The following is a 26180-nucleotide window of genomic DNA, read 5'->3' on the forward strand; positions in this document are numbered from 1 at the left end:
ATCACTGCTCGAATCCACCAATCAACCAATCAGTCAACCAACCGATCAACCAGCCAATCAATCCAACCAGTCATCAGTCAATTACAGAAAATGATGTACAGGACTAAATGCTCCAAACATCAAAACACCAATCATCATGTGATCACAACATTTATGCGAGCAATCTTAGCCCTGTCAATCATAGGATAACATGACAATTATAGTAGAAAACATCTTAACAAATTTTTCACTACCTGGAAAGGAAATTTCTTTAAAAACACTGCCCCATGAGAAACACATTTTAAATTAGTATCCATCTCTTCATGTGTTGAACATAATAGTGTGCACAGTTGTAGGGATTGTGTATAGTAATGTATGTACAATTGTTTAAATATTATGTTATTACAATTATAATTCTCAAATTTTGACACATTAAAGTGACTATTGTGTTGCTAAATCACAAGTAATGTAGAACAGATGTTAATGATGTAAAGTGGACTTACATAAGTTACATTTATTCCGTGTTAAAACAATTTTCATATACAAGTGAAATAAACCTGACATTTCTGGAAATGTGCAGAATGATTCACAACTTTTAAGTCATACATTAGTTGAGTAATTCAAGAAATAACGCCAACAAAAAATATAACACATAATTGGTCCTACCACAGAAGTCTTAAAAATACTGTATTTTATTATATCTACATTTTCACCTGCTGCTAATGATTTCGTTTCTTAAAGTAATATTTGGCATCGATTCTCAGTAAATAATAGTAGCAATAGGATATCATATGAGCACAGACTAACTTGAATTAAAAGAAAAAATCTCGATAGGAGAACTTCTCAAACTTTCTTTCAATATAGATAACATTTCTGGAGATAAAACGCAGTCTATGTGTGCATAAAAGCTTTACCAAGCGATCGACATAATGAAATGCAAACATTCCATATTTAGGGGAAGAAGCTTTCATTTTGGATAACAGATTACATTTAAAAACATTTCAACCTTTTGAACTAAAAATCTGGACGTTTCATAATACTGAACAATATACATGACATTTATTTATGTTTATTAGTTCTTATCTTGAAATAGGACCAATTATGTACTATTCAATACAATTTCTTAAATCAATTCTTAAAATATGACAAACACGTTATGAAACTATCTGTACATTACCAAACACGATTTTATTACAGTAGATCTAAACACAGTGTATGCTGGTTTACAAATGTCAAATGTCTGTTACACATTTTTCTGGTTCTTGAGTTTGTCTGTTTCCTGTTTTAGTGTCAGTGTAAAAACGGAAATGTGGGAAGCATGCAAAGTGGTGTGGAAGCTTATGTTTGCTAAGTTTCTCGTAGTCAATTAGCAATAAGCATTTTGCAAGTAACTGTTTGTGTGCAAAATGTGTTCAAACCAGCAGTTTAAGCATGTGCATAAAAATAAACCTATTCAAATTCCACTGAGGTAGTGTTAAACCCTGTTAAAAATCCAGTAACATCGCTTATTTTCAGGGCATCTCTCCAAAACTTTGCCCCGTAGAAAAATTAATAAAAAATCAAGATGCCACTATTAGTTTGTAAGCCCTAAATATGTACAGTTTAACTATGCTCAAAATGTCACCAAGCCCAAAATATTACTTATTCACTACAAACAAGACCAAATGCGAATCCAAGTTCAGAAGCGACAAGCTTTGTTTAATGAAAAGTAATTTTCTATAAAAAATTTCGTTTATTATGTACACAAAGCAAAAACTTAGTGAGCTTGGTAACTCTTGAATGCCCTCGAAAATATCTCACAATATTAAAAACAATAAAAATGACAATCAGATTTCTATAATATATTTTATGGAGTCATAGAGGATATATTTCCTTCACATACAGGAGAATTAGTCAATAAAAGAAAGTGTTTTTCTTATTTTTTTTTCTTTAAATAATGAAAGCAGTAATATTCTGTAACAAAAGTTTGTTATAACCTCTATGACATCTACTTCACAGCGCTATATCTACCATTTCTCCACTACATACTAGAACAGCAATCAATTGACGGACTACAACAATAAGAAAATTCACCACATACCTTCATCATAAGCAGAAGTGTGTTCAGCACAATCAGCATCATGATGAAGTACTCAAATGGAGTCGACACAACAATTCGCCACACCTTGTATTTGAAGCTGTTTCGTTTGCTGGGCATATACCTTTCGAGTGGTCTGGCCCCAATTGTGAAGTCGATACAAGATTTCTATAAGTAAAGCGAGATTTACGGAAAAATTAAACAGGACTATCATATTTCAGTATCATTTCGAAGAGAACATTCCTTATTTAAATTTATACCACAACTTGTCTTAAATATTTCTTGGTTCTTTCATATTACCTACTCGAAATATACAGAGTGAGTAAAAAGTATGGAACAATGCTTGTAACTTTGTTACTTCTAATTTTATGAAGAAACTCTTTATACAAAAGTTCTAGGGTATCAAAGAAGTAATATTTTGAACCATGTTTTCAAATACTTTGCTTCTCATTTATAAAGAGTGTGCCAATGAGTCTGTTTTTTTTTTTAAATAGCACTATGTACTTATTTCCTAATTGTTGGATCCTTCAGGTCTCAGTACGTACAAAATCATATATATTTGTTTGTCTTTTATAAACTATTGTTTCGTAAAAATGACCTCTTTTGATTACAATGTGTGTGTACTGAACAAAGGAAAATTTTAATGTTTCAGTACATCAATTTGAGGAGGCTTTGAATTAAACAATTGCAGATTAAAGCTAATAGAAACAAGTGAATAAAGCTAATAAAAACCATTGAATAATAATGGTTATTTCATTCCAATATCTTCCACATACGGTATTACTCACTTACTTACAAATGGCTTTTAAGGAACCTGAAGGTTCATTGCCCCTCACATAAGCCCGCCATCGGTCCCTATCCTGTGCAAGATTAATCCAGTCTCTATCATCACACCCCACCTCCCTCAAATCCATTTTAATATTATCCTCCCATCTACGTCTCGGCCTCCCTAAAGGTCTTTTTCCCTCCGGTCTCCCAACTAACACTCTATATGCATTTCTGGATTCGCCCATACGTGCTACATGCCCTGGCCATCTCAAACGTCTGGATTTTAAGTTCCTAATTATGTTAGGTGAAGAATACAATGCGTGCAGTTCTGTGTTGTGTAACTTTCTCCATTTTCCTGTAACTTCATCCCGCTTAGCACCAAATATTTTCCTAAGCACCTTATTCTCAAACACCCTTAACCTATGTTCCTCTCTCAGAGTGAGAGTCCAAGTTTCACAACCATACAGAAGAACCGGTAATATAACTGTTTTATAAATTCTAACTTTCAGATTTTTGGACAGCAGACTGGATGATAAGAGCTTCTCAACCGAATAATAACACGCATTTCCACATACGGTATATAAAACTAAATACAAATATTTGCATAAGGAATACTTAATAAATTTTACAGGAGAAAGAGTTCGTCCAAAGGGCTGGACTCGGGAAGAGTACCTAAAACACTCATTGCATTTCCACATTGAATAGCAATACTTAAGCACTGACGCAAATAAGTAGTGCAACAATGATCACCAGAGTAATGGAGATCAAAATTTGGCTGATTTGAGATACCAAAACTTTAGCGTCATGACTCCAAGGACCGAAGGTCTCCACAGCAAAGGGGATAAAGATATAATTGTCTAAAAGATGAACATATTTATTGACTTTTTTCTTCACGGCTAATTCAGCAGCAGATGCTGTGCATCTGGAGGTATTCGGCAAGTGAGATGGAGCTAGAGTGTCAACGCAAGTGGAGTCCCAAATTAAAGATTTTCCTCTAGACCATGGAATTAAGGTCAGACCATTGGGCCGTTTACCATCCGCGTGACTAATACCTGGTGGTTCCAAAAGAGACGGGATGGCACATGAAGTCAGAGATCTTTTAATGATATCATTGAGTGATGTATGTCTGGGAATGCGACCCTTGCTCCTTGCACAGCTGAGTGCATGATGGCCGTAAATATCAGCAATTATTCCTCTGCAAATACATTGGTGTGGCTGGCAGAGTTTACAACCGAGACGTAAAGCCATTGCGATTTTAAAGGATGTACTATCTATTAGAGTGCCGATGTGAGTAGATGGTAATGCATGTAACCAAGCTCCAGACTCACTCTCTTGAAGAGCTAGGAGACGTGCAATGTCTTGTTCGGATTTGAAAGAAGAAAGGAGTTTATCTAAAATTTTTTGGGAAAAGATAACGTCCCACTGCTTTTGAAATTCAAGATGGGCAGGAGGATGAGTGGTTTGTGAGGAAGTATACCAACTAGTCAGAGCATCACGCACATGACAGATTTCAGCTGCATTACTGTATAAAGGAAAGAGCGATTTGATGCAACGGAAAACCCCAAAGGCAGAAGAAAGAAAAGCAGGTATACAAATGTCAGAAAGTTTTCGAATGCCCGCACCACCAAATTTAATTGGGAGAGAGGCTTGAGTCCAACTAGTATCAGTAAAACATATATTTAGTATCATTTCCAAACTGGATCGAAAAAGAGCATCAGCTTTATGTAGGAAAGATGGAAGAAGCCATACAGGAGTAGTACGCATAAAGTAAGTTATCTTAGGGATTAGAAAACAATTTTTAAGAAGATAATAAGAAATATGAGGATGTATTAGTTTTAAACGATGGATGAAATATTGCACTGAGGGTAATGCTGCCTACAGTGACAATATTAACTACAGCTTTGGTGTGATGCTCACAGATGGGGACGCTTGGGTGGATGACATTAAGTAAAATACCTGCTACTGCCAGAGGGAGAGGGAAGCTTTTAACTTTCTAAGAACTCAGCCTGGATGATGATTTAGAAGAAAAAATCTTCAAATACAACAAATAAACTGTTCATATTATGCTTTACTTGGTATTATAAAAACCAAGATTACATCAAGGAAATCAAAAATACATGACATGAACTTTCACGGAATTGGATGAGAATAAATTAAGATTTTTTTATAGAATCAATTACATGAGAACAGAGTAAATTAAATACAGTACAGAAACGTGCAATTGGCACCAGCAAACTACATATAGGTGCCAAAATTAGAATGAAACAAGAGGTTCTTCAGGCCAACATCACATGAGATACAGCAACAATCTTGAGAGTGATTTTAAAATCCTCCAAATTAATGACCAGAAATTCCTTTCTGAAGGCAGACATGCCCAGGACAATATTATGATCGTCATACTATTCTTGTGGCTGGAGTCAAGATTCGTGAATTCATTCTGGCCAAGGGCTATGGATTTTTAAGGCTAATAGAAAATACTTAGTATGACTGCCTCTGGGAAGAACGTGGAGCAGGAAGGTCTATGTCATAGATTTAATGCACATGAGAGGACTTCATGCAAACTTTTCCACCCATGTAAAAATTCAACAGTGGAGGTACCACAACGTTAGACTACATATGGATGGCCAAAGAGCACATAATTTGTATCGCTGTTCCATCCTCTACAAGCACATGATTGATTGATTCATTCATTCATCAATTCATCGAAATGAATTGACAACTCCATAGCCAAGAGTTGTCATAGCTTACAATGCTTTCTTGTGTTGTAACATACTTCCATTTACAGAGACAGATACAAACCTATTTTTAGTACTTTAGTAAAGTTGCTTAAAATGAAGTATGTACTGGATATAAGAATGGTAGAAAAATCCCAATTGAAATTTATGTACCTACAGTTCTTCAAGAGTATTTAATAAACAAGCTCTTTCACAGTCCAGCAACCCCTCTAGACAATTAATATTTGAGGAAAAAAAATTCGCTCCAGTGCCGGGGAACGAACCCAGGTCCTTGTTTGTACGTACCAAGCGCTCTGACCACTGAGCTACGGCGAATTCAATCCACAGCACCGGATCAAACCCTCCTCCTTCATTGTTTCCCTTTGTGGCCTGACTTCAAGTTAGGCATATATTTTTATTTATTTTATTTGGTTATTTTACGACGCTGTATCAACATCTAGGTTATTTAGCGTCTGAATGATATGAAGGTGATAATGCCGGTGAAATGAGTCCGGGGTCCAGCACCGAAAGTTATCCAGCATTTGCTCGTATTGGGTTGAGGGAAAACCCCAGAAAAAACCTCAACCAGGTAACTTGCCCCGACCGGAATTCGAACCCGGGCCACCTGGTTTCGCAGCCAGACTCGCTGACCATTACTCCACAGGTGTGGACCGTTAGGCATATATGTTGACGTATAATGGCAGTTGACATTGGACATAATATATGTCAACATATATGTCTAACTTGGAATCAGGCCACAAAGGGAAACATTGAAGGAGGAGGGTTCGGTCCAGTGCTGTGAATTGAATTTGGCATAGCTCAGTGGTCAGAGCACTTGGTACATAGAAACAAGGACCCGGGTTCGATCCCTGGCGCCGGAGCAAATTTTTCTCCTCAAATATTAATTGTCAATATTACAGATATTATTCTGTAGGACAAATGAATAAATCTATAATAATCCCTCTAGATCTCTCTGTACATAACAATAAACACGGATATCTTTAGAGAGAGAGGAAGAAACAGGCAGGACATGTCCCACCCAGTAACTATTAATAATTTTCTTCACACTATAACGTAGAAAAACAATGGAGATAGGTGATAATATCGAATTTGTAGAATCTTGTCAGGAAATATGCCTCATGCCCAGGACTTATAATTCTTTTTTCCTTTTAATGAAACTTAGCAGAGAAAAGTAGTGGAAATTTTGAAGACTGTGATACCATGCATGATTATAACAATATCGTAGACTAATTTTTGAAACACTCATAGTTTCATATTCAATCTTATTGGTTCAATTTGAACAAATTTACATAACCAGCAATAAGCTGGTGAGATGTAATACTGGTTCGTCTAACCAATTAACTCATGACAATGATTCAAAAGTGAAAGAATGACAAGTTTTGCTGCTAGAGATCTTTAAAATGTGTAAACTACAAACCTATATGTCTATGTATTGTGGAGTTTAGTCTTTCCGCCATGTTAATTTGTCTTGTTTTCCTCTTTTTCCTTTTCCTATCTTAGCTTTATCCCTGTCCTCTCTTTTTATTTTGTTTTATTTTAATTTAATTTAATTTAATTTAATTTATGTTTTCTGCTTTTTCTCTTACTAGAGTACAGTACTTCGCTTCCTGTACTTCTGGGTGTTCGAGGCTAATTGCAAGAAGGTTTCTGATTGGCTCTTTTGAATGGGTAACTGTCTTTATGTTTTCAATTTTTCTCTCATGTTTTCCCAATCGGGATTTCTCCAGAGATGAACACTCAGTTGCGGGCGTTGATTGGATGTGCATCATGCATCGTAGTAAGAAGACCTGGTCCATATGCTAGCAGTAATTTTTTTTTTTTTTGCTGGACCATCTTGATTGCATGAGTACATTTTCTACACTGTTTTCTACCGTCATCATGAACGGATTTTGTGACAAGTGTACATCTTCTGGCAAACCTTTGAGAAAGTTCAGTAACTGTATTTTATATTCTAATTTGTGAATTAAGATTCTCCTGGAGAGAAGCATGTGTATGTTCCACAATTAGAAAATCAGGTGTTGTGTGAAGTAGTTAAGTCAGCTAGGGGTTATGGTCAATTATTGTGATATTTGTTATTAATTGAGGTGGGATAATTTAGGTGTTTAATTAATATTAACAGTTTCCTTTCTCTTCTTCTTCCCTTGCTAGAGATTGGAGTTATTTTGTGATACACTTTTATAATTTTTGGTTGGTTATCCGTCTCTTAACAGAGAAGGGAGAATGGAATTACTTGTGTGTGTGTCAGCACATCTGTTTTTTGTGTGTTTGTTATACCACTTTTCTTGAGTGCCAATTTGTTAATTATTAAAGTAGCTTTGAACTGAGTATTGTTTATGTTGTTTATCCTTTGTTACCACAAGATAATCAAACGGTTTTCCATCTTTTGTTCCTGGTTTTCCTCAACACATAGTTGATCCATGAATGGGTGTGGGTACCAGTACCGCGTCTCAGTATTTAGTGACACTAAGTGATTGTCTTTTGGCAAGTTAATTTCTTTTAAACAAAATGTCTGTGAGGTTTATGCTAATGTATATTGATTTGTTTTTTTTTTTTAATGAGCATAAACCTTGAAATTTATTAAAATGTTTTTTTGACACATACACATTATTAATTTTTAAAGCTTGTTAAAAAATATAAAATTACAATCAAGCTTCATGCAGATAAAAACAGCTCCACATCAACATGTACTCGTGTGAGATCTAATTTGGCACGTATCCTTCAGTTATAAAGTATTCTTTACATTCAATCTTTTACCATTGCCTTCTAATGGCTGAAGAGAATGATGAACAAACTTATGCAATTTTCGACTCTTTGCAAGATTTTACAACCAATTAAAATCATTCTCCTACTTTCATAAATCTTTATAGACTGAATATTGTTCAGTATTCGAAAGAGAAAAATTAATGTTAAATCCACTGCTAACAACACATTCTGTTTGCCAGTTGATATGGATACATGCATACTGTACACAGGATAAAGTGATATAAATAATACCATATATTCGTGAATACCCTGCGTGAGTATCATGAATTCACTTGATGGAACTGATTCTTTCACTAGTGACGACGAAAGTAATGATGAATAGCGGTAAGGGAGCATGTAATTATTGACTTTATTTATTGCACATATTAACATTAAATTTATAAAAATTGTAATTAGCATTTTTTTTTGCTATTGTACGCAGAGTGCCGGATGCATCTACGACAGTATGTAAAGATTATGACACGTTTTTTTGAAATAAACTGATATTTTATTTAGTTTTGGAGTATATCATTATGTAGGATTAAAATTACAGCAATCTTTTCTTTTCTCCTAAAATTAGGGTGTGCGGATTATTCAATGGCATGGAGTATTCACATATATCTACAGTCTTACAATAGATCTCTTTTAAAATGTAAAAATTAATTGAATATGTATCCTGAAAAAAAATGTAATCACACAATGACACCAATAAAATATACACATTTTAACACGCACAAATGCAATCTGCCCATAAAAAGTGTCCATATTAAACTATAATGGGTTAAACATTTTAGATTCATGTTTCTGAAACACGTAACATGATAAATGCCAAGTAACATATACAGTAGAATCCCTCTTAACCAGCACCAACGGGACCAGTCAAGTTCTGGATACGAGATTTTGCCAGATAACTGAATAAGTATTTAAAAAAATTAACTGTTCGTATTTTATGATGCAAACCTGTTGAAATTGCAGTCATATGAAGCTTATTTCTCAGTGACTTGATAATAACTAAATAACATAAAACTGTGTGAATTTTCTTTATTAAAATACATCACTTAACACAAAAATACACTAATTTTCGGTTCGAATATTCATTGAACATGAAATTCGTGTGAACTTCCTAATGTGACAACACTGATGGTCCAGGCTGTGGCAGTCCATCCGTGTTTCCTTTTGTGCCTGATAATTGACAGGGAGATTCTTTATAATTTTGAAGCACCTTGGATTTCGGTATTTTCCCACCACTGTCAATGTCACGTTGTGTGTACCTCACGATCATTGTTTCACGTGAAGCCCTTAGGCGAGATTTCGGTCACACACGTCAATGTTGTTGTAGGAAGACACCTCTATAATAAACCAGTCTCATCAGCATTATATATTTGTTCCACACTAACATTACTCTCTGACACTATTTTCTGGAACTAATTAATAAACTGATCTGCGAACCCTTCGTCAGCACTCCTTTGTTCACCGGACATGTCTAGTTTTCGGATTCAATGTCTCTCTTTGAATCTGTTAAGCCACTCAACGAAAAATCCACACTCACCTTGTATTTCATTTTCTGGTGCATCGGCCCAGAAATACACATTCCCTCAGATCTTTTAATTGCAAACCATTCATATAGAACACGATCCAATTTTTCACAGTGGGATTTATGTATAGTTTTTCGATTTTCCGCAACTTTCGTAGATTCATTGTTACTTACGAATCACCAAAGTTGACTGCCTTGTTTCTTTCTATCGTATAAAGTTGAACTTCCAACTTTATATTCGTCCATTAATTTGGATCTATGAGCTCCTGTCTCTATTAATTCCTCTAGTAATTCATGCTTTTGCGTCAGTATGAGGACATTCCTCTTGTGCTTAGCGGTAATAGCCATGATGCTATCTATCACAAGAATGAAACTTTCACACACTACAGGAACAGAGAATTTCACATTTTCTTATTTAAATTCATCCAACATCCGCTCAAAACAAACGAACTCAAGTGGTAAATTTAAATATCGTCTCTGTGCATTGTTTATAAGACCCAAGCGGCAAGTTACTGATGCTATCTGATCTATCCTGGATGACTATTTTCTTTTTTTTTGCCCTAGTCAAAAGTGCCGTTGTTTTGGTATTGCTGTTATTTGGGTGCCAGATATGAGGAATTTTACTGTTCGTTGTTTTATGTTTTATCAATAAAAGTATTCAAATAATGAAAAAGAAATTTTCTACATATATATATATATATATATATATATATATATATATATTAATGAATGTGTTTATATGTCAATATTGTTTTAATCTGTTTAGTTACTATGAAGGTAAAAGTATCCCCTATACATGCCATACAGGCATTTGTGGGAATGGAGGTAGAGCACCATGTGCACTTGACCTCGGCACTGGAATGAGGTATATGAACACCTTGCTCCGACTGCCTTTTTACCCTCAGGAAAGACTTGGTACTCAATTTGATACGAGGTTTAATGAACCTCGGAGCTGTTATGGAATGTGTAGCAATGAGAAAACCCTGTCACCACCCAGGAACTCTGGCCTTCCAGTCTTTAGCCATCTGCTGTACCAACTGATCTACCAGGCCACCATTTAGTTACAGTAGGAATATTTCAAGTTATTAGTAAATTTGTACCTGATTCTTGTCAATCTCTCCATCTTGCAACTCAGCTTCGCCTTGCTCTTGAAATGTAATGATAATCAAAGCCACGAAGATGTTAACAAAGAAGAATGGAAATACAACAAAGTAAACAATGTAAAAGATGGACATCTCAATGCGGTAGTTTTGGACGGGACCATGGTCATCTTGTGTGGCAGCCATCGAGTTATACAGGACCCTGGAATAATATGGTCAGCAGTCAGTAAACTTAACATTTTTACCACTTAGTTATTTCTGTCTACTATTAAATTATGCCCTAACACAATGCATTTTCAATGTCATATAGTAAACTATTTATTTAAAATATTTTTATAATTAAAGTACATGATTTTCCATTCAAACCTTCCATATTTTGGCATATCATGAATCTAAAAGTTGGAAAATCTAATTGACATTTATTAATAAATTTCTACGACTAACAATATCAAACCCGAAATCAATTTCTTGCCATATTTTTTCCAACATATCCATTGTTACCATAGCAATCACATCACAGATGAAGACTCGTTTGAAGTTGGTAGGTCAGGTACTCCAAATGCAAATACGTGATGTTTAGGATAGCCCCATAAAAAAATCAAATGGAATGATATATTACATGAATGTAGTGGCCATGAATGAGTATGTTGCATCCAGTCCAGGACTCTCGAACTTGCAAACTCCAATGTGAAGGAAACCAATTCTGTTAAAAAGAATACGGTACCGGTATGTTGGGCTGCAGATTGCTACTTAGGATAAATGAACTATCCCAGGACGTAAATGTACATGGTGTCAATTATTTGTTGCTTCATAGAAGAATGACCCAACAATCCTGTCCTTTATAAGACCACACCATATGTTCAGATTTGAGCTATCTCGGATGTGTTCATGTTAGATATGTGTGTATCTAATGCCTACCCACTTCACTTGCATGATTTGGGTTCCGCATACTGGGGATAGATGGAAGAACTGTGACCCATTTTCAAGTTGCACACCACTTTGGCGGGCTACGTTATGCATGTTGTGTATCTGTGAAGAGTTATGTCGTGTACTATAGTGAGTGTATGTGTGTGGATATTCTAATCTGGGCCCCGCAAAATCCACACATGTTATTAGTGCCACTATTAGGTCACATGCAGAAATTTATTAAATTAAACTTTTTAATTCCTCTTGCATTCGTGCAGTGTCATTCCTCCAACATTACTATTTTATTGTTTATAATACCGGTACTGCATATTTTGTTAAAATCTGGGAGATTTGAGTGGAACACACATTGTACATCTTTCTTTATTAAGATAACAACTTTAAATATGTGAATAATACTAACAGTCAAGTGAATTGTTCTGCCAGTAAATTCTGATAGTATATAATATTAATTTGTGTTACCTCTGATGGTCCAGCAGTTACCACACTTGGCTCTGGACCCAAATATCATGAATTATAACCTGGTTGAGGGTGATAGATTTTAATAAGACAAAAGTTCTATGTGACAGATTTATTACAAGATTTTTTGGTTTGTAACTATCTGCACTTTAGCGATGTGACTATTATTGGAAAATCAGAAATAAGATGAGATTCTTAAGTTTTGCTTATTGTTTTCTGTTTATGTATAAAGTTATAGGTAAATTGTCAGTGATTAATATCAATTTACCTGCCACTAGATACAAATAAATAATAACGAATATAGGCAAAATTTTCGACAAAAGACAAAATTCTATGTCAGAACATCCATTACTCCATTGGAAACAGATGTCCCCATGGTGACTATGGAGATTTCTGGTAGAAAAAGTCGAAATGTGTCCAAATATTACTGATCTTCAGTACAGCATGCACATATTGGAAATGAATATCGGAAAGATGAAATTAGTCCAGAAGAGCCAAGTCTTAGTTATCAAGTGTAGTACTGGAAGCCACCAACTGTAGTTACATAATATTTAAGTACATGGTTATTATCTAAAGTGACCATACATCTCGTTGTAATTAGTTTGTCCCATTTTATAATGTTTCAGTTGACCAGTAAGTTTGGCTCAAAATCCTACTTTGTCCCATTTTAATTTGAAACTAATTAGAAATTTAATTCAAAATGTCATACTTCTATGAAGGTAACAACATCACATTATTAAGAGAAACCGAAAACACTGCTTCAACACATGAGTGTATCATAAGCATTACTTCATTTGATGTCCAATATTCATAGAATTTGATTAGTCACCAGATGATTTTAAATGACAATTTAACTGAAATAGAGAAGGGGGATCTTTTAAATTATCACTAGTCAACAGCCATTCTACGATTAAAACAAAATAATGTAATCTAGCATGATTTTGAAGCGATGAATTTGAACATACTATCAAGAAGTCTCTATTGGGCTCATTGTTGAATTACGAACTATGAATGAAAACATGCATAAAAATAGACGTTTTCATGTCTGTAACTGAGCAATAACAACTACAATTGATTGCTGAAGAAATCATTTTGTCTGTCTTGTATTATTTTCTGTGAACAAGTGCCTAGGTAAAAAGCCCTTGCTGAATGAAATTTGAATTTATCAAGAGAAGATAATAACGGTACCTGAGATGGTCATTCCACCCAAAGTAGTAAGATGGCAATGAATCAACAGCAAATAAGTGTGGGCAAGTGTGTTTCAATAAAAAAGTGCGAGTGAAGGTTTATATTATGGCGATATACTGTGTGACACAGAAGTCAGTTGAAAAATGGGAAACATTACTAATTGTAAAATTGAAATAATTATTGTACAAAATAACACAATGATGTGTCCCCTCCAAGATGTCTGTAACCCGAGTGATCTTTTTAATTTGTATTGCTAGGTTGGCAGTATATATTCCCCTTTTGTACTGCTAGAATTCTCCATCTTTTGTCTTCTTATCAGTTTTCCTGAATTAGTTTCTATGGAATACATAAAATGAATACAGTATTTATTTATTTAATTTCTTCCTGTAACCACTACAGGTTGCCATCGACAAAGAGTACCATGATACAATAGAGTAAATGCCTTGAGGCTTAGTGATACATTGTTGTTAGAGTGAAAAATAACAATTTGAATTATATTGAAACACATGATATTAAACAAAGTAACGTCAAAGAGATGCGAATTAGTCATGGTCCATATGTATGATGCCTGAAAATAGCTATTGAGCCTCTGAGTGCTGCAATTGTTAGATCTCTTAAAATATTTTTATGCAGGCCAAAAGATTTACAGAAGTCGACTAGGAACCGGGGTATGGTCCCACGGGCTCCTATCATTAGTCCCGTAATGACGATGGATTCCAGATGGTATTTGTCCTTATAAAAACTGATGGAAGGTTCATATATATTCCTTTTTTCCCTCGTGTACTTCTTCTGGCTGGTGTTCGTGCGATTCGAATCTCACAGTAGGGTCTATGATGTAACCTTCAAGAGAGGGAGGTTTAAATGCAATTATGTTGATTCTTTGATTACTGCCCTCACTGGATATGCCGTGTCCTTCTTCATATACTGAATAACCTTTGTTCCTTAAGGCAGTTGCTATTATAGATCTTACTGTATGATTCCGCGTATTTCATAGAAGTTCACCGTGTGGACAGGCCCCCAGGACATGGGCAAGGGTTTCAACCTCCCTGTCGCAAGTAGGCCATGGTACGGTAAACAACAATGCTACAGTCAGTTTGTGTTTTGTTTCGTTTGTTGTTTATTTTGAGTTCAGCAAGAGTTGAAGAAGATATTGTTATTGTTGATTGTTTTTAGTTGTGATATTGATACCGTATTCATTAGAAGTTGAAGAGATCATGCTGACTCCTGAACAGCAAGTGGAGCTAGTACTGCTATGTGGGGACAATCACAGGACAACAAGAGAAGTTGCAGATGAGTTTCATCGTCGTCATCCTGACATTCCAAAACTATCACACCAAAATGCAGCCAAATTATTGCATAAATTTAAAACACCTTTCAGTGTATGCGGCATGAAACGAATTGGTCATCCCAAATCTGCTACTGACGGACAGCTTTCAATAGACGTGATTGCAAAGACGATGGCCAGCCCTAAAAGGTCAGTGCACTATGTGGCTCGAGAAAGTGGTATCAGTAGAGAATCTGTTCGCAGAATATTGAAATCTGCATGTTTTCATCCCTACAAATTACAAAATTTTACTCACAATGCAAGAAAAGGATCCAATTAAGAGACGAACATATTGCAACTGGATCACACAGCATTTGTGCACTGCATGTTTTGTTAAGTGACGAATGCTTATTCTTTCTGGATGGGTATGCTCATACACAAAATGCATGATACTTGTCCAAAGAAAACAAAAGATGGATGCGTGAAGTTAACAACCTTGTGTTCTGAAAGTTATGGTATGGTGTGGTGTGACAGTGACATGCGGTGGCCCAACAGATTACCCAAGCAGCCGCATAGTCAAGTTTTCTTTTCCTTCTTACAAGTTTTGATGGAGAAATCACTGCAATAAGTGAAAGTCTCAGGAATCTTCTCTGCCACATCAATAAATTTAAAAATGCAGTTATATTGTCGGACTCCAAAGCAGCTATTCTATCAATAGTCTCTAGACACACACCTTCATCTCAAATAGCACAAATAAATAAAATGCTCTCTCAACTAATAACACTCAATAAAAGAATTGTATTCCAATGGATACCATCCCATTATGGAATCCTGGGAAACGAGAATGGGGATGCTTTAGCAAAGAAGGGCAGCACTGCTACTTATAGACATGTTACTAAATCTACGTATTCCTCTGTGAAAAGATTTATTAAATCTGTACACTTAGACTTCAACAAACAAAATTTGATAACACAATCTCAAGGGAAAAAATGGAACTCTCTGCATCATAATCCACAGTTGATTCCCGATTTACCACGCAAATCGTCTGTAGCTGCATTTAGATTGGCAACAGGCTATGACTGTTTGGCCAAGCATCTGCATAGAATTGGAATATATCAGTCTCCTAACTGCCCATTGTGCAACTCAAATCAAGAAATGGATTCAGAACATCTCAAAATCTGTGCGTCAGTGGCTAACCATGACAATATCTTTGAAAAATATTGGAGTGCAAGAGGTCAAATGACTTTATTGTCAAATTCCTGGCATTAGAAAACAACAACATATTTGATTATTAATTATAAAAATACGTTGGTATTTGGTACTACTTTTTTTTTTACAAAATCTAAAAGATTAGGCCTACTGCAACTACTACCTAAAATTAAAAATACGATTATAAAAGACTACTCCTAAGTATTAGTAAGTCATGACGAGTTATTCCATCTTGCTGGGGAAACATGTGGTAATCGTCGACCCAAAAATTCATCAAGAAATTTTGTGCGCTTTGATGATTTGGAGAAAAATGCTACAAGCCCAGAAAGAGTAACAAAAAATATACAGCATTCAGGAATACTTGAAGCACTTTGGGACCGTGATAAATTTAAACAGTGTGCATAGCAGTGAACAAAGAGAGCTTGTGGAAAAGACGTCTTAATATTAGCTTGACACCATGTAATGAAGAGGCCATCACTGCACTTCCATTGTGCGACAAGTTTCTTACTGCAGTTTGAAGTCTTGTGCACTGGCAACAGATTCAATTGAATCATTCTGAATACGATTTTATACACCTTTGAACACTACAGATGCCTCCAAATGACTTTTTAGAAGAAGGTCATACTGGGTGGTGTAGTCCAAAAGTTCTAAATAATTACTGCAGTTGGACATTTTCTACTCACTGTTTCCTCTAAATGAAAGTTCCAGTTTTGCAAGTAAACAAATGGCGTTTATAAGCCTTTTCAGAATGTCTCTATTGCGTGTTATCTTCTCATTATGTAGAATAATACTTTGTTGTTCCAAAGTCGCGAGTGCGTTAGAAGCACGAATATGTGCAATAGCAACATCATGATCCCATATCGCTTTAGTTAAATTACTGTATTTAGCTTGTTGTATTCTGTAGTTCTCTTTTTATTTTTATTTTATTTGGTTATTTAACGACGCTGTATCAACTATTAGGTTATTTAGCGTCGATGAGATTGGTGATAGCGAGATGATATTTGGCGGCGAGATGAGACCGAGGATTCGCCATAGATTACCTTGCATTCACATTACGGTTGGGGAAAACCTTGGAAAAAACCCAATCAGGTAATCAGCCCAAGCGGGGATCGAACCCGCGCCCGAACGCAACTTCAGACCGGCAGGCAAGCACCTTAACCGACTGAGCCACGCCGGTGGCTCTGTAGTTCTCCAAGTGGAGCTTCTGCCACAGCTAAACAGCAAACAATTCCAACAAAAGAGTCTGTTACACTTAACATTTCCAGTAGGCCAATCGCATCTTTCGTAATTGGTATTCTGAAAATGGTAATAGCCTATTCTTTTGTTGCTGAATTAAATTATTATTATCACTAAACATAATCAAAACTTTTTATTGCACTGATATACACGTACATAATGTAGCAACAAAGTACTGGTACAAACAAACGCAAGAAAAACAGTACATTTTACACTCATTCGACTTCACGCACACAGCCAGCTCAGGCAGGCTGCAGGCTGCTTGGGGTAAATGCAAATACTGCAGTCTCGTGAGGCGTCCCTCATTGGTTAGAAGTTTTTTTTTATTGGGTTATTTTACGACGCTGTATCAACATCTAGGTTATTTAGCGTCTGAATGATATGAAGGTGATAATACCGGTGAAATGAGTCCAGGGTCCAGCACCGAAAGTTACCCAGCATTTGCTCGTATTGGGTTGAGGGAAAACCCCAGAAAAAACCTCAACCAGGTAACTTGCCCCGACCAGGATTCGAACCCGGGCCACCTGGTTTCGCAGCCAGAGGTTAGAAGTTATGATGACGTGGGTTGTCATGGCAACTTCCATGCTAACCTACATTCTGCACTGCTGGCACTCTGCTGCCAGCTCGGGACCGCAGTATGTGCATTGTAATGCACCATCACACAACTTACAATTAAAAAGTACTTAGAAACGTTTCGAGACTTGTGATTAAATAAATAGAAAGTTTAATCATTAATTTACGTAGATGTCGTGATTCTTATAATCAATCAGTGCTGCCCAAGCAGTGCTTGGGTTGCTTGGGTGGACTGCACGTCACTGTGGTGTGGAATACTAGGTGATATGGTTGAGAGACCATATTTATTTGATGGAAATGTAAATCAACACACATATGGGGAATTGCTGAACAGTACTGTAATGGAGTTCCTGTATGATTTGCCACTGAGCAAACAGATAAGAAAGTGGTTTCAACAACATGAGGCCATGGCACATTATGCTGTAACAGTTCGCCTGAAACTAAATGAGATGTTCGGTGTGCACTGGGTTGGACGAGATGGACCTCAGTCATAAACTCCACGGTCACCAGACTTCATACCCCTTGATTTCTTTCTATAGGGATTTGTGAAAGAGCACGTTTTTCAGACAGAGTCTACATCTATGGATGACTTGAAACAAAGGATCATCAATGTTATGCAGAACATTCCACCTGCAACAATTTTAAACATGACAGTAGTATGTCAGGATCGAGTGAGGCACTGTCTTCAAGTAAATGGAGCACATTTTGAAGATTTGCGATAGTAAACATACTGTATATAAATGTATTTCCAATTTGAGTAATGTTTCCCATTTGAAACTAACGTCTGTGTCACATGGTATCTTTCAAATTAACTATTAAGTAACTTAAATACAGCTAAAATTAAATAACAGTGTTATAACCAACAGAGTTGTTGACCAGGGTGCACCATAGTAGGCTGGTCTACACTACACCCGCAATGAGATCATTATGGAGATTTGTTGGGATGCTAAGGGAAACCGGAGTTTCCCAGAGAAAACCCTTGTGTTACGACGGACTTGCCCAACATAAGTTATAAATTGGGGGTACACCGGGGATCGAACCTGGGTCCACAGGATTATAAGTCCAACGCTCTAGCCGCGAGACCACTGGGGGGACCGGAGTTCGACGTGCAGTGGATTGCAGCTGGGGGGACCTGAGTTCGACGTGCAGTGGATTGCAGCTGGGGGAACCTGAGTTCGACGTGCAGTGGACCGCAGCTGGGAGACTTGGGTTCGATGTGCAGTGAACTTGAGTGAGTCCGTAACTGTGACTGTGTCCACCAGGCGAGTGTGATGCAGCTCAGGGAGACTCGAGTTCGACATGCAGTGCACTTGAATAGTGAGCTAGAAGAACTAGCTAAGGCAAGTGAACTGTGACCTGAGAACTGACAGTTTTGTTCTGCACATAGTGCATTGTGAACATTAATTGAAATTAGGAGTACATTGTTGTTCTTCTCAATAATACACGTCGTGCATTGTCATTGTTGTCGTGTGGAGTGCAATAACGATTGTTGTGTTGCTGTGTTGAGTGGAATACCCATTGTTGTCGGATGAATTATTAAAAATAAAGTCACATTGTTGTCGGGTGTGTAGTGGTTGAAGTGGAGTAAAAGTTACAATATCATAAGTAATCAAACTGATTTGTAATAACGGCAAAAATGATCGGATCACTGCAACACCAATCAGAAACATAGAATATGTGTCAAATTACCTGTTTTTTAAGAGAAAAAAAAAACTGTAATGAAAACGTTTTGCAACCAAATGGCAATCAATTTAAGCATAATAGTAGTTGCTTACTTTCTATGTTGACTTTATGTTATCTGTCACGTAAAGTGATAAGCAAAAAGTGATTTACATTATAAATTATGTGTCATATTGTACGTATATCTTAAAAAAGTTAAGAAGTATAGCCAAAGAAAGTGGCTTACGGCTTTGATAAAGAAGAATTTTAAAGGTTTTAGATTAATATTCATATTAACCATAGAATCCACTTTTTTTTTTATCAAACTACAGATGAAAGTGTTTTGAAGTATTTTTACTTACTGTGGCCAACCCTCTCCCGTTTGCACAGCAAACAGTGTCAACATGGCTGCAATTACGTTGTCATAATGGAAATCTTGTGTTTTCCACTCTCTTTTTTGTGCTTTGGGTTCATCACCCTCAAACACAAAATACCAACCCCTGAAACAGAAAATTATTTGCTCGTAAAATATAATAAACATGAAAACACTACTATACAACAGATAAGTATATTTTCTTTTTAACAACAGATATTTTTATTTGTATCATTGATCTCACGTATTCCTCTCTATTAACTTGATTCAGAAGTCATAAGATATAAAACTGCAATTTATTTAATGTTTGAAATCTTAAAGATTACAAATATTATATGTCAACAAATATTTTTGTTTGAATGTGCTCTTCTGTTGTCATTGTAGTATGTGCTTACATTACAGGGAGAGTCAATATTATGTTACCACTCTAACGGTATAAACATTTATTAGTAAATTTATTCACTAAACATGTATTACATCGAACTTTTGTCATCAATTAGCTATTGTTCATCTCTTCAACTTGACTCACCATGTTTTTATTGTTGTTATAGGTTACACAATGGCTGACTGATTAACATTCGAGTAAAGAATAGTTGTTGCAAGCTTGATTGAAGTGTATGGTTCGCTGACTGTAGTCCATCGAATGTTTCGGCAGCAATTTGGGCATGACTCACCAAGTCGTTTAACAGTTTACCGCATTTACCAAAAATTTGTGGATACTGGATCGGTAGCAAACAACTATCGAGGAAATGCAGGACTCCCAAAATCAGGAAGATGTGAATTGAACATTGCTATGGTGCAACAAGCCCTATATCAGTGTCCTTTGAAGTCAACCAGACAGTGCAGTTTTGAAACAGGGATTCCCCAGAAAACTGTGTGGCGTATTTTGAAACAGAACCTTGGGATGCAGCCATACCATATCCACATCGCCCAAGCTTTGACAATGGTGCAAAAACGTATTAGAGTGGAATGCTGTCAGATTTTATCTGAAATGAATATCCAGGAAGACATTTCGAATCTATTGGCATTCAGCGATGAAGCCACTTTCCACACACGTGGACTTGTCAACCGACATAACACAATTTTCTGGGGTACTGAGAGCCTCGAATCATTTGGGAGCATGAACGTGACTCCCCAAAGATGAATGTTTGGTGCGCTGTGACCTCTGCTGGAGTAAATGGGCCCTACTTTTTTGATTCCCCAACAGTGACTTCAAACGTATACTTAACAATGTTGCAGCAGTACGCCATTGATGAACTACTGTTCTTACTGTTCGTGCCTATCTCGACCACATTTTTCCTGGTCGATGGATTGGTCGTGCTGGACCACTGCGCTGGCCTCCACAATCCCCAGGCTTGACATCCTGTGATTTCTGGTTATGGGGTATGGTAAAGGAGCGTGTGTATGGCAGGAGAGTTAATGACATCAATGAACTAATGTGATATCATCCAATCCCTGCGAAATATGTGTACGAGCTTTAAATAGTACTGTTAATTGCTGGTTTTTATGTGTTGAACATGATGGCGAACAGATTGAGACTATCATGTAAATTATTTATCACATTTGATGGATGGTAAATTCCTAACATTTAAGTGGTAACATAATATTGACTCTCCCTGTATTAGAACTAAAAAGATATTTAAATGTTCTTCATTTCAGAATGTCTAACGAAAAAACTGTAATTCCCTTATTTTTGAGCTATCGCTACAGTATTATTGAAAAAAAAAAAATAACAAGTATAAAAGCAATTGGCAGATAAATCTGTAAAACTGAGAATAAGAAAATAGTGTATGATAATAAGCACATTAATTTCGTTGAAGACAACACTAGCCTGACAAATAAATCTTAGTTGGTGCAACAGTCTGTGTGACGTTCAATGACGAAGCTCTGTGAGCTGCATTGGAAGAAGAGCCACTACAGTGCCTGAGAACTGTCAATAATACTTAATCTTCCACAGTCTATTTTCTGTCACTTGTGAATGCTTCCATTTAAATTGGTTTCAGAAGTCACATGAACTGACAAATGTACATGCTGAATGACCGAGTGAGATCTGCCATCAGATACTCCAAAATCCTTTGGGTGACCAACTTTGAAAGAAAATCACAACATGTGATGAAAAGTGGATCTTTACACATGATACAGGCAAAAGGAAGTGGTGAATATCCTACCTAATCAATGCAAGCTGTGTTTCGACAAAACCATTTTGGTCGCAAGACAATGAATGTCAAGTGTTTGGTGGAATTTTGAAGGTATACTTCACTCGAAATTATTCCTGATGGTCGGGTTATTGTTGCCAAACCAACTGTATTCTCAACAAATGAATCGTGCATACTACATTTTGCGTAATTACAATCTGTCCTTAGTCAACAAAAAGTGAATTCTTTACCAACATGACAATATTTCAGCTCACTAACACAAGCCAAGACTGAAGACCTGAGCTTTTAGACCAGATATTGCACCTTTCGATTGCATTTTTTCTGATCGACGATTCTTTTTCTGCATGGATGGGACTTCAATAATTTTTATGAGATCCATACATTACAAGAGTTTTTTGTTCCCCAAATCAAAAGATTAGTACCACCGCAAAATTAAACAAATGGCAGAAGGATGGAATATTATCATCGAAAATAATAACTTTATTTCAGAGGAAGGGTCTATGTTTGTTACCATTTAATTCCCTGTTAAATATTATGTTGATATCTAAAAACATTTTAATTAACCTAATGTCCAAACGAAAGAAATACTAACAAGAATCCTAGAGGAGGTCAGAGATATCAAACACCAAAATACGGAATTCAGAGAGGACACAAAGAAAGAACTAGAGGCAATAAGAAGTGAACTGAAGCAGAGGGACGAAATATGAAACCAAGATAAGGAGAAAATAGAAGCAAAAATAATGGACATGGGAAACGACACAGATCAGAAACTAAGAGAAATGGAAAATTGCATGACGGAGTTGGAGAACAAAGAAGAGAGATGGCACAAATGGGAAAGAAGGAGCAATATCATAATTAAAAGTCAAGACATCGAGGACAATAAAGAGAAAACAACAGAGGCGAAAGAAAATATATTTAACAAAATGAAGATAACCACTGATTACAAAGAAATAAATTATATCGGGAAGGATTGGAAAGGAAGAGGGCTAGTAAGAATGAGGATGAAGAGCATAGAGGATAAAGCAAATGTCATGAGAAACAAAAGATAACTAATAGATGAAGAGCATTACATAGAAGACGACATGACAAGAAAGAAAGAGAAATACAAACGTCCTTACGCAAAAAAGCAAGGGAGGAACGCGACAAAGGAAATTAAGTAAGAATAGGCTTTCACAAAATTTGTATCAATGGACAATGGGAAACATGGCCAGAAAAACAGCCAAAAAATGGCCAGAGCTTAGAGGGGACGGAAGACGCAACGAGGAATTAGAATCGAGGAGTAACAGTTCAAACACAACACAGGGAAGACAAACCAAAAAACAGTCGCAAGAACAGCACATAAAAATTGCCACACTAAACATCCGTTCACTCATGGGAGAGGAAAGAATAGTTGAACTAGAAGAAACTGTAAAAAACAAAGAGTTCGACATAATAAGCCTGAGTGATGTGAGACAAGAAGGAAATGCCCTCATAGAGTTAGGAAGTGGACAACAGTTGAGTTACACAGGAACAGCGGGAGGTCAGAAAGGGGTTGACTTTCTGATATTGGACCACATAAAGCGCCACATCACAGAAGTGTCAGGACTTCCAGAAAAAATAGCAGTAGCAAAAATGAGCATCAAAGGAAGTGTAATCACAATAATACAACATCAAACTGCCCCAATGAAGAGGTGGAGAGCTTCTACGAGGAACTAGACGATGCATTAAACACACATAGATCAGCCTGCAACTTCATTATTGGAGACTTTAACGCAAAAATAGGAAAAAAGGGGGACAGAAGTGAAGCACAAATGGGCCCATACAGTTTGAGGGAAAGAAACCAGAGAGGAACGAGGCTAATCCAATTCGCCGCAGGACAAAATATGAAAATAACAAACAGCTTCTTCAAGAAAAAAACAACAAGACCGATGGACATGGAGGAGCCCGAGAATGAGATTGACTACATATTAAGTGACAAAATACACGTGATAAAGGATGTAGGAACTGAGAAGGGCATAAGCTTCGACACTGATCATAGAATGGTAAGAGCCTCAATACAGATAAGAAAAAAAGGAAATGAGGAGTAAAAAATTCTAGAACACGCAACTCAAGGACGAAGTACTAAATGAAAACACATTCCAGAAGAAGCTAAAAGAAAACCTAGCATCCACCGCTACTGCAACTGTCAGGGATGTACGAAAAGCATATTCGGCTATTGAGGAAAGCATAATAAAAGCCGCAGAGAAAGTAGTGGTACCAAACAGAGCCAGAATCAAGGCAGAAAGGCTCAGTGAAAGTACCCACCAACTAATAAAGAGGAGAAGTGAAGCTTACATCAAGAGTGAGGAGAGTGAGGACAACCTGAAGCTATATATATAATTAAACAAAGAAACGAAGCTGGCTATAAGAAAAAATCTAAAGAAATACAAGATGGAAGTGGTGATGGCCGAAATGAATAAGACGAAATTCATCAGAAAAATAAAGAAAGAAATAAAACAAGGATCACCACTAGTGAAGCAATTGCGCAATAATGCAGGACAACAAATCTCATTCAGAGAAGGCATAGTAGATATTGCCACAACCTTCTACGAAGAACTCTACTGGAGTACTCTGGAGAACGGCAATAGTAACCTACGACAGTTCGTGGACAAACCCTTAGAGGAAGTCGCACAGGTCCCCCCAATACTAAGGAGTGAAACAAGAAAAGCAATTGCAGAGACAATAAACGGGAAAGTCCCAGGAGGAGACAGGATAACAAATGAGTTTCTGAAAATGGGGGGTGAAGAGCTGAAAAAAAAACTAACGGATATCTTTCATGATATTCTAATGGCAGAAATAATACCCCAGCAATGGCTCAAGAGTACCATCATTCTCTTACACAAGAAAGGCTCCAGAAAGGACATCAGCAACTACCGTCCAACATCCCTGATGTCGAACATCTACACGATATTCTCAAAAATCATAACGAGAAGAATGAATCGCAACATAGAGAAGAATCAACCTGTAGAACAAGTGGGATTTCGAACGGGCTACTCTACAATCGACCATTTGCAGGTACTAATACGAATTTTGGAAAAATCGGAGGAGTACAACCAAAGGATCTACCTGGTATTCATCGACTTTCAGAAGGCATTCGACACAGTGGAGCATGTAGCATTGCTAACAACACTGCAAACCCAAGGAGCAGAGGAGAAATACGTTAGAATACTAGTAAAAATGTACAGAAACACCTCTGCAAACATACAATTGGACAGGCAGGGTAGGGAATTCCAGATACAAATAGGAGTAAGGCAGGGAGATATAATCTCACCAAAACTCTTTATATGCCTTCTAGAAGGGATATTTAGAAATATTACAGGAGACTATGGTATCAACATAGATGGGACAAAACTATCAAATCTACGATCTGCAGATGATATCGTGCTCCTCACCGGCATCAAAGAAGAGCTACAAGAGTACTTATGGGAAATAAGCAAACTTACTTAGTGTAAAAGCAGGCCTAAAAATGAATTTAAAGAAGACTAAGATCATGACAAATCATGTGGAAGAAATCGTAGAAATAGCGCCCAACAACCCTATAGAATATGTGCAGGAAATTGTCTGCCTGGGCCAGACCGTATTGTTCTCGAGAAGCACAAGTAAAGAAATAGTGAGATGCACAGTGGCAGCACGGGCAAAATTTTGGGCACTGAAGTTTATATTGTTATAAAATTCATAGAGACTAGAGATTAAGAGACACTTCATGAATACGTGCATATTACCACTAGCATACGGCTCAAAAACATGGAGCACCACGAAGAGAGACACAACAATGTTAGAAGTATGCCAAAGTGGAATGGAGAGAAAGATACTAGGCATCACATGGAGGGACAGAATGCGAAATGAGACTGTAGGAATAAAAACAAAAATAAATGATGCAGTAGCTACCAGCAGAAACCTGAAATGAAGTAGGACGGGCCACATCATGCAGCAGATGGATTCACAAGGCGACAGTCTGGGATCCCAGGTGCGGGCAAAGGAGCGTGGGGCGTCAAAGGACACGTTGGGTCGACGATCTCAGGAAGACTTTTGGGAATCGATGGACAATGGCCACCAGGGAGGGACAATGTGGAAGCAGTGTATCAGCACAGCATTGCAGAACATCCCTCAATGAGACAACACACAGAAGAGTGCATTGCAGAAGACCAGAGAGCAGCAAGGAAGAAACAAAAAGAACACATGCAAA

The 26180-nt window shown here is 36.8% G+C and overlaps 1 protein-coding gene across 28 annotated transcripts in view; it reads right to left on the reverse strand.

Annotated features, from left to right (window-relative positions):
* Nucleotides 1-26180, reverse strand: part of cac (calcium voltage-gated channel subunit cacophony) — a 1051854-nt gene that overhangs the window by 316897 nt on the left and 708777 nt on the right. For all 28 annotated transcript variants that reach the window (XM_069834011.1, XM_069834005.1, XM_069834017.1 and 25 more), the window contains 3 exons: nt 19810-19947; nt 10936-11137; nt 2060-2224 (listed from right to left, as the gene is read on the reverse strand). In XM_069834011.1, coding sequence (XP_069690112.1) covers nt 2060-2224; nt 10936-11137; nt 19810-19947 — 505 coding nt within the window. The remainder of the gene's footprint in view (nt 1-2059; nt 2225-10935; nt 11138-19809; nt 19948-26180) is intronic.

This window comes from Periplaneta americana, chromosome 8, assembly GCF_040183065.1.
Source record: "Periplaneta americana isolate PAMFEO1 chromosome 8, P.americana_PAMFEO1_priV1, whole genome shotgun sequence".
NCBI classification, from domain to species: domain Eukaryota; kingdom Metazoa; phylum Arthropoda; class Insecta; order Blattodea; family Blattidae; genus Periplaneta; species Periplaneta americana.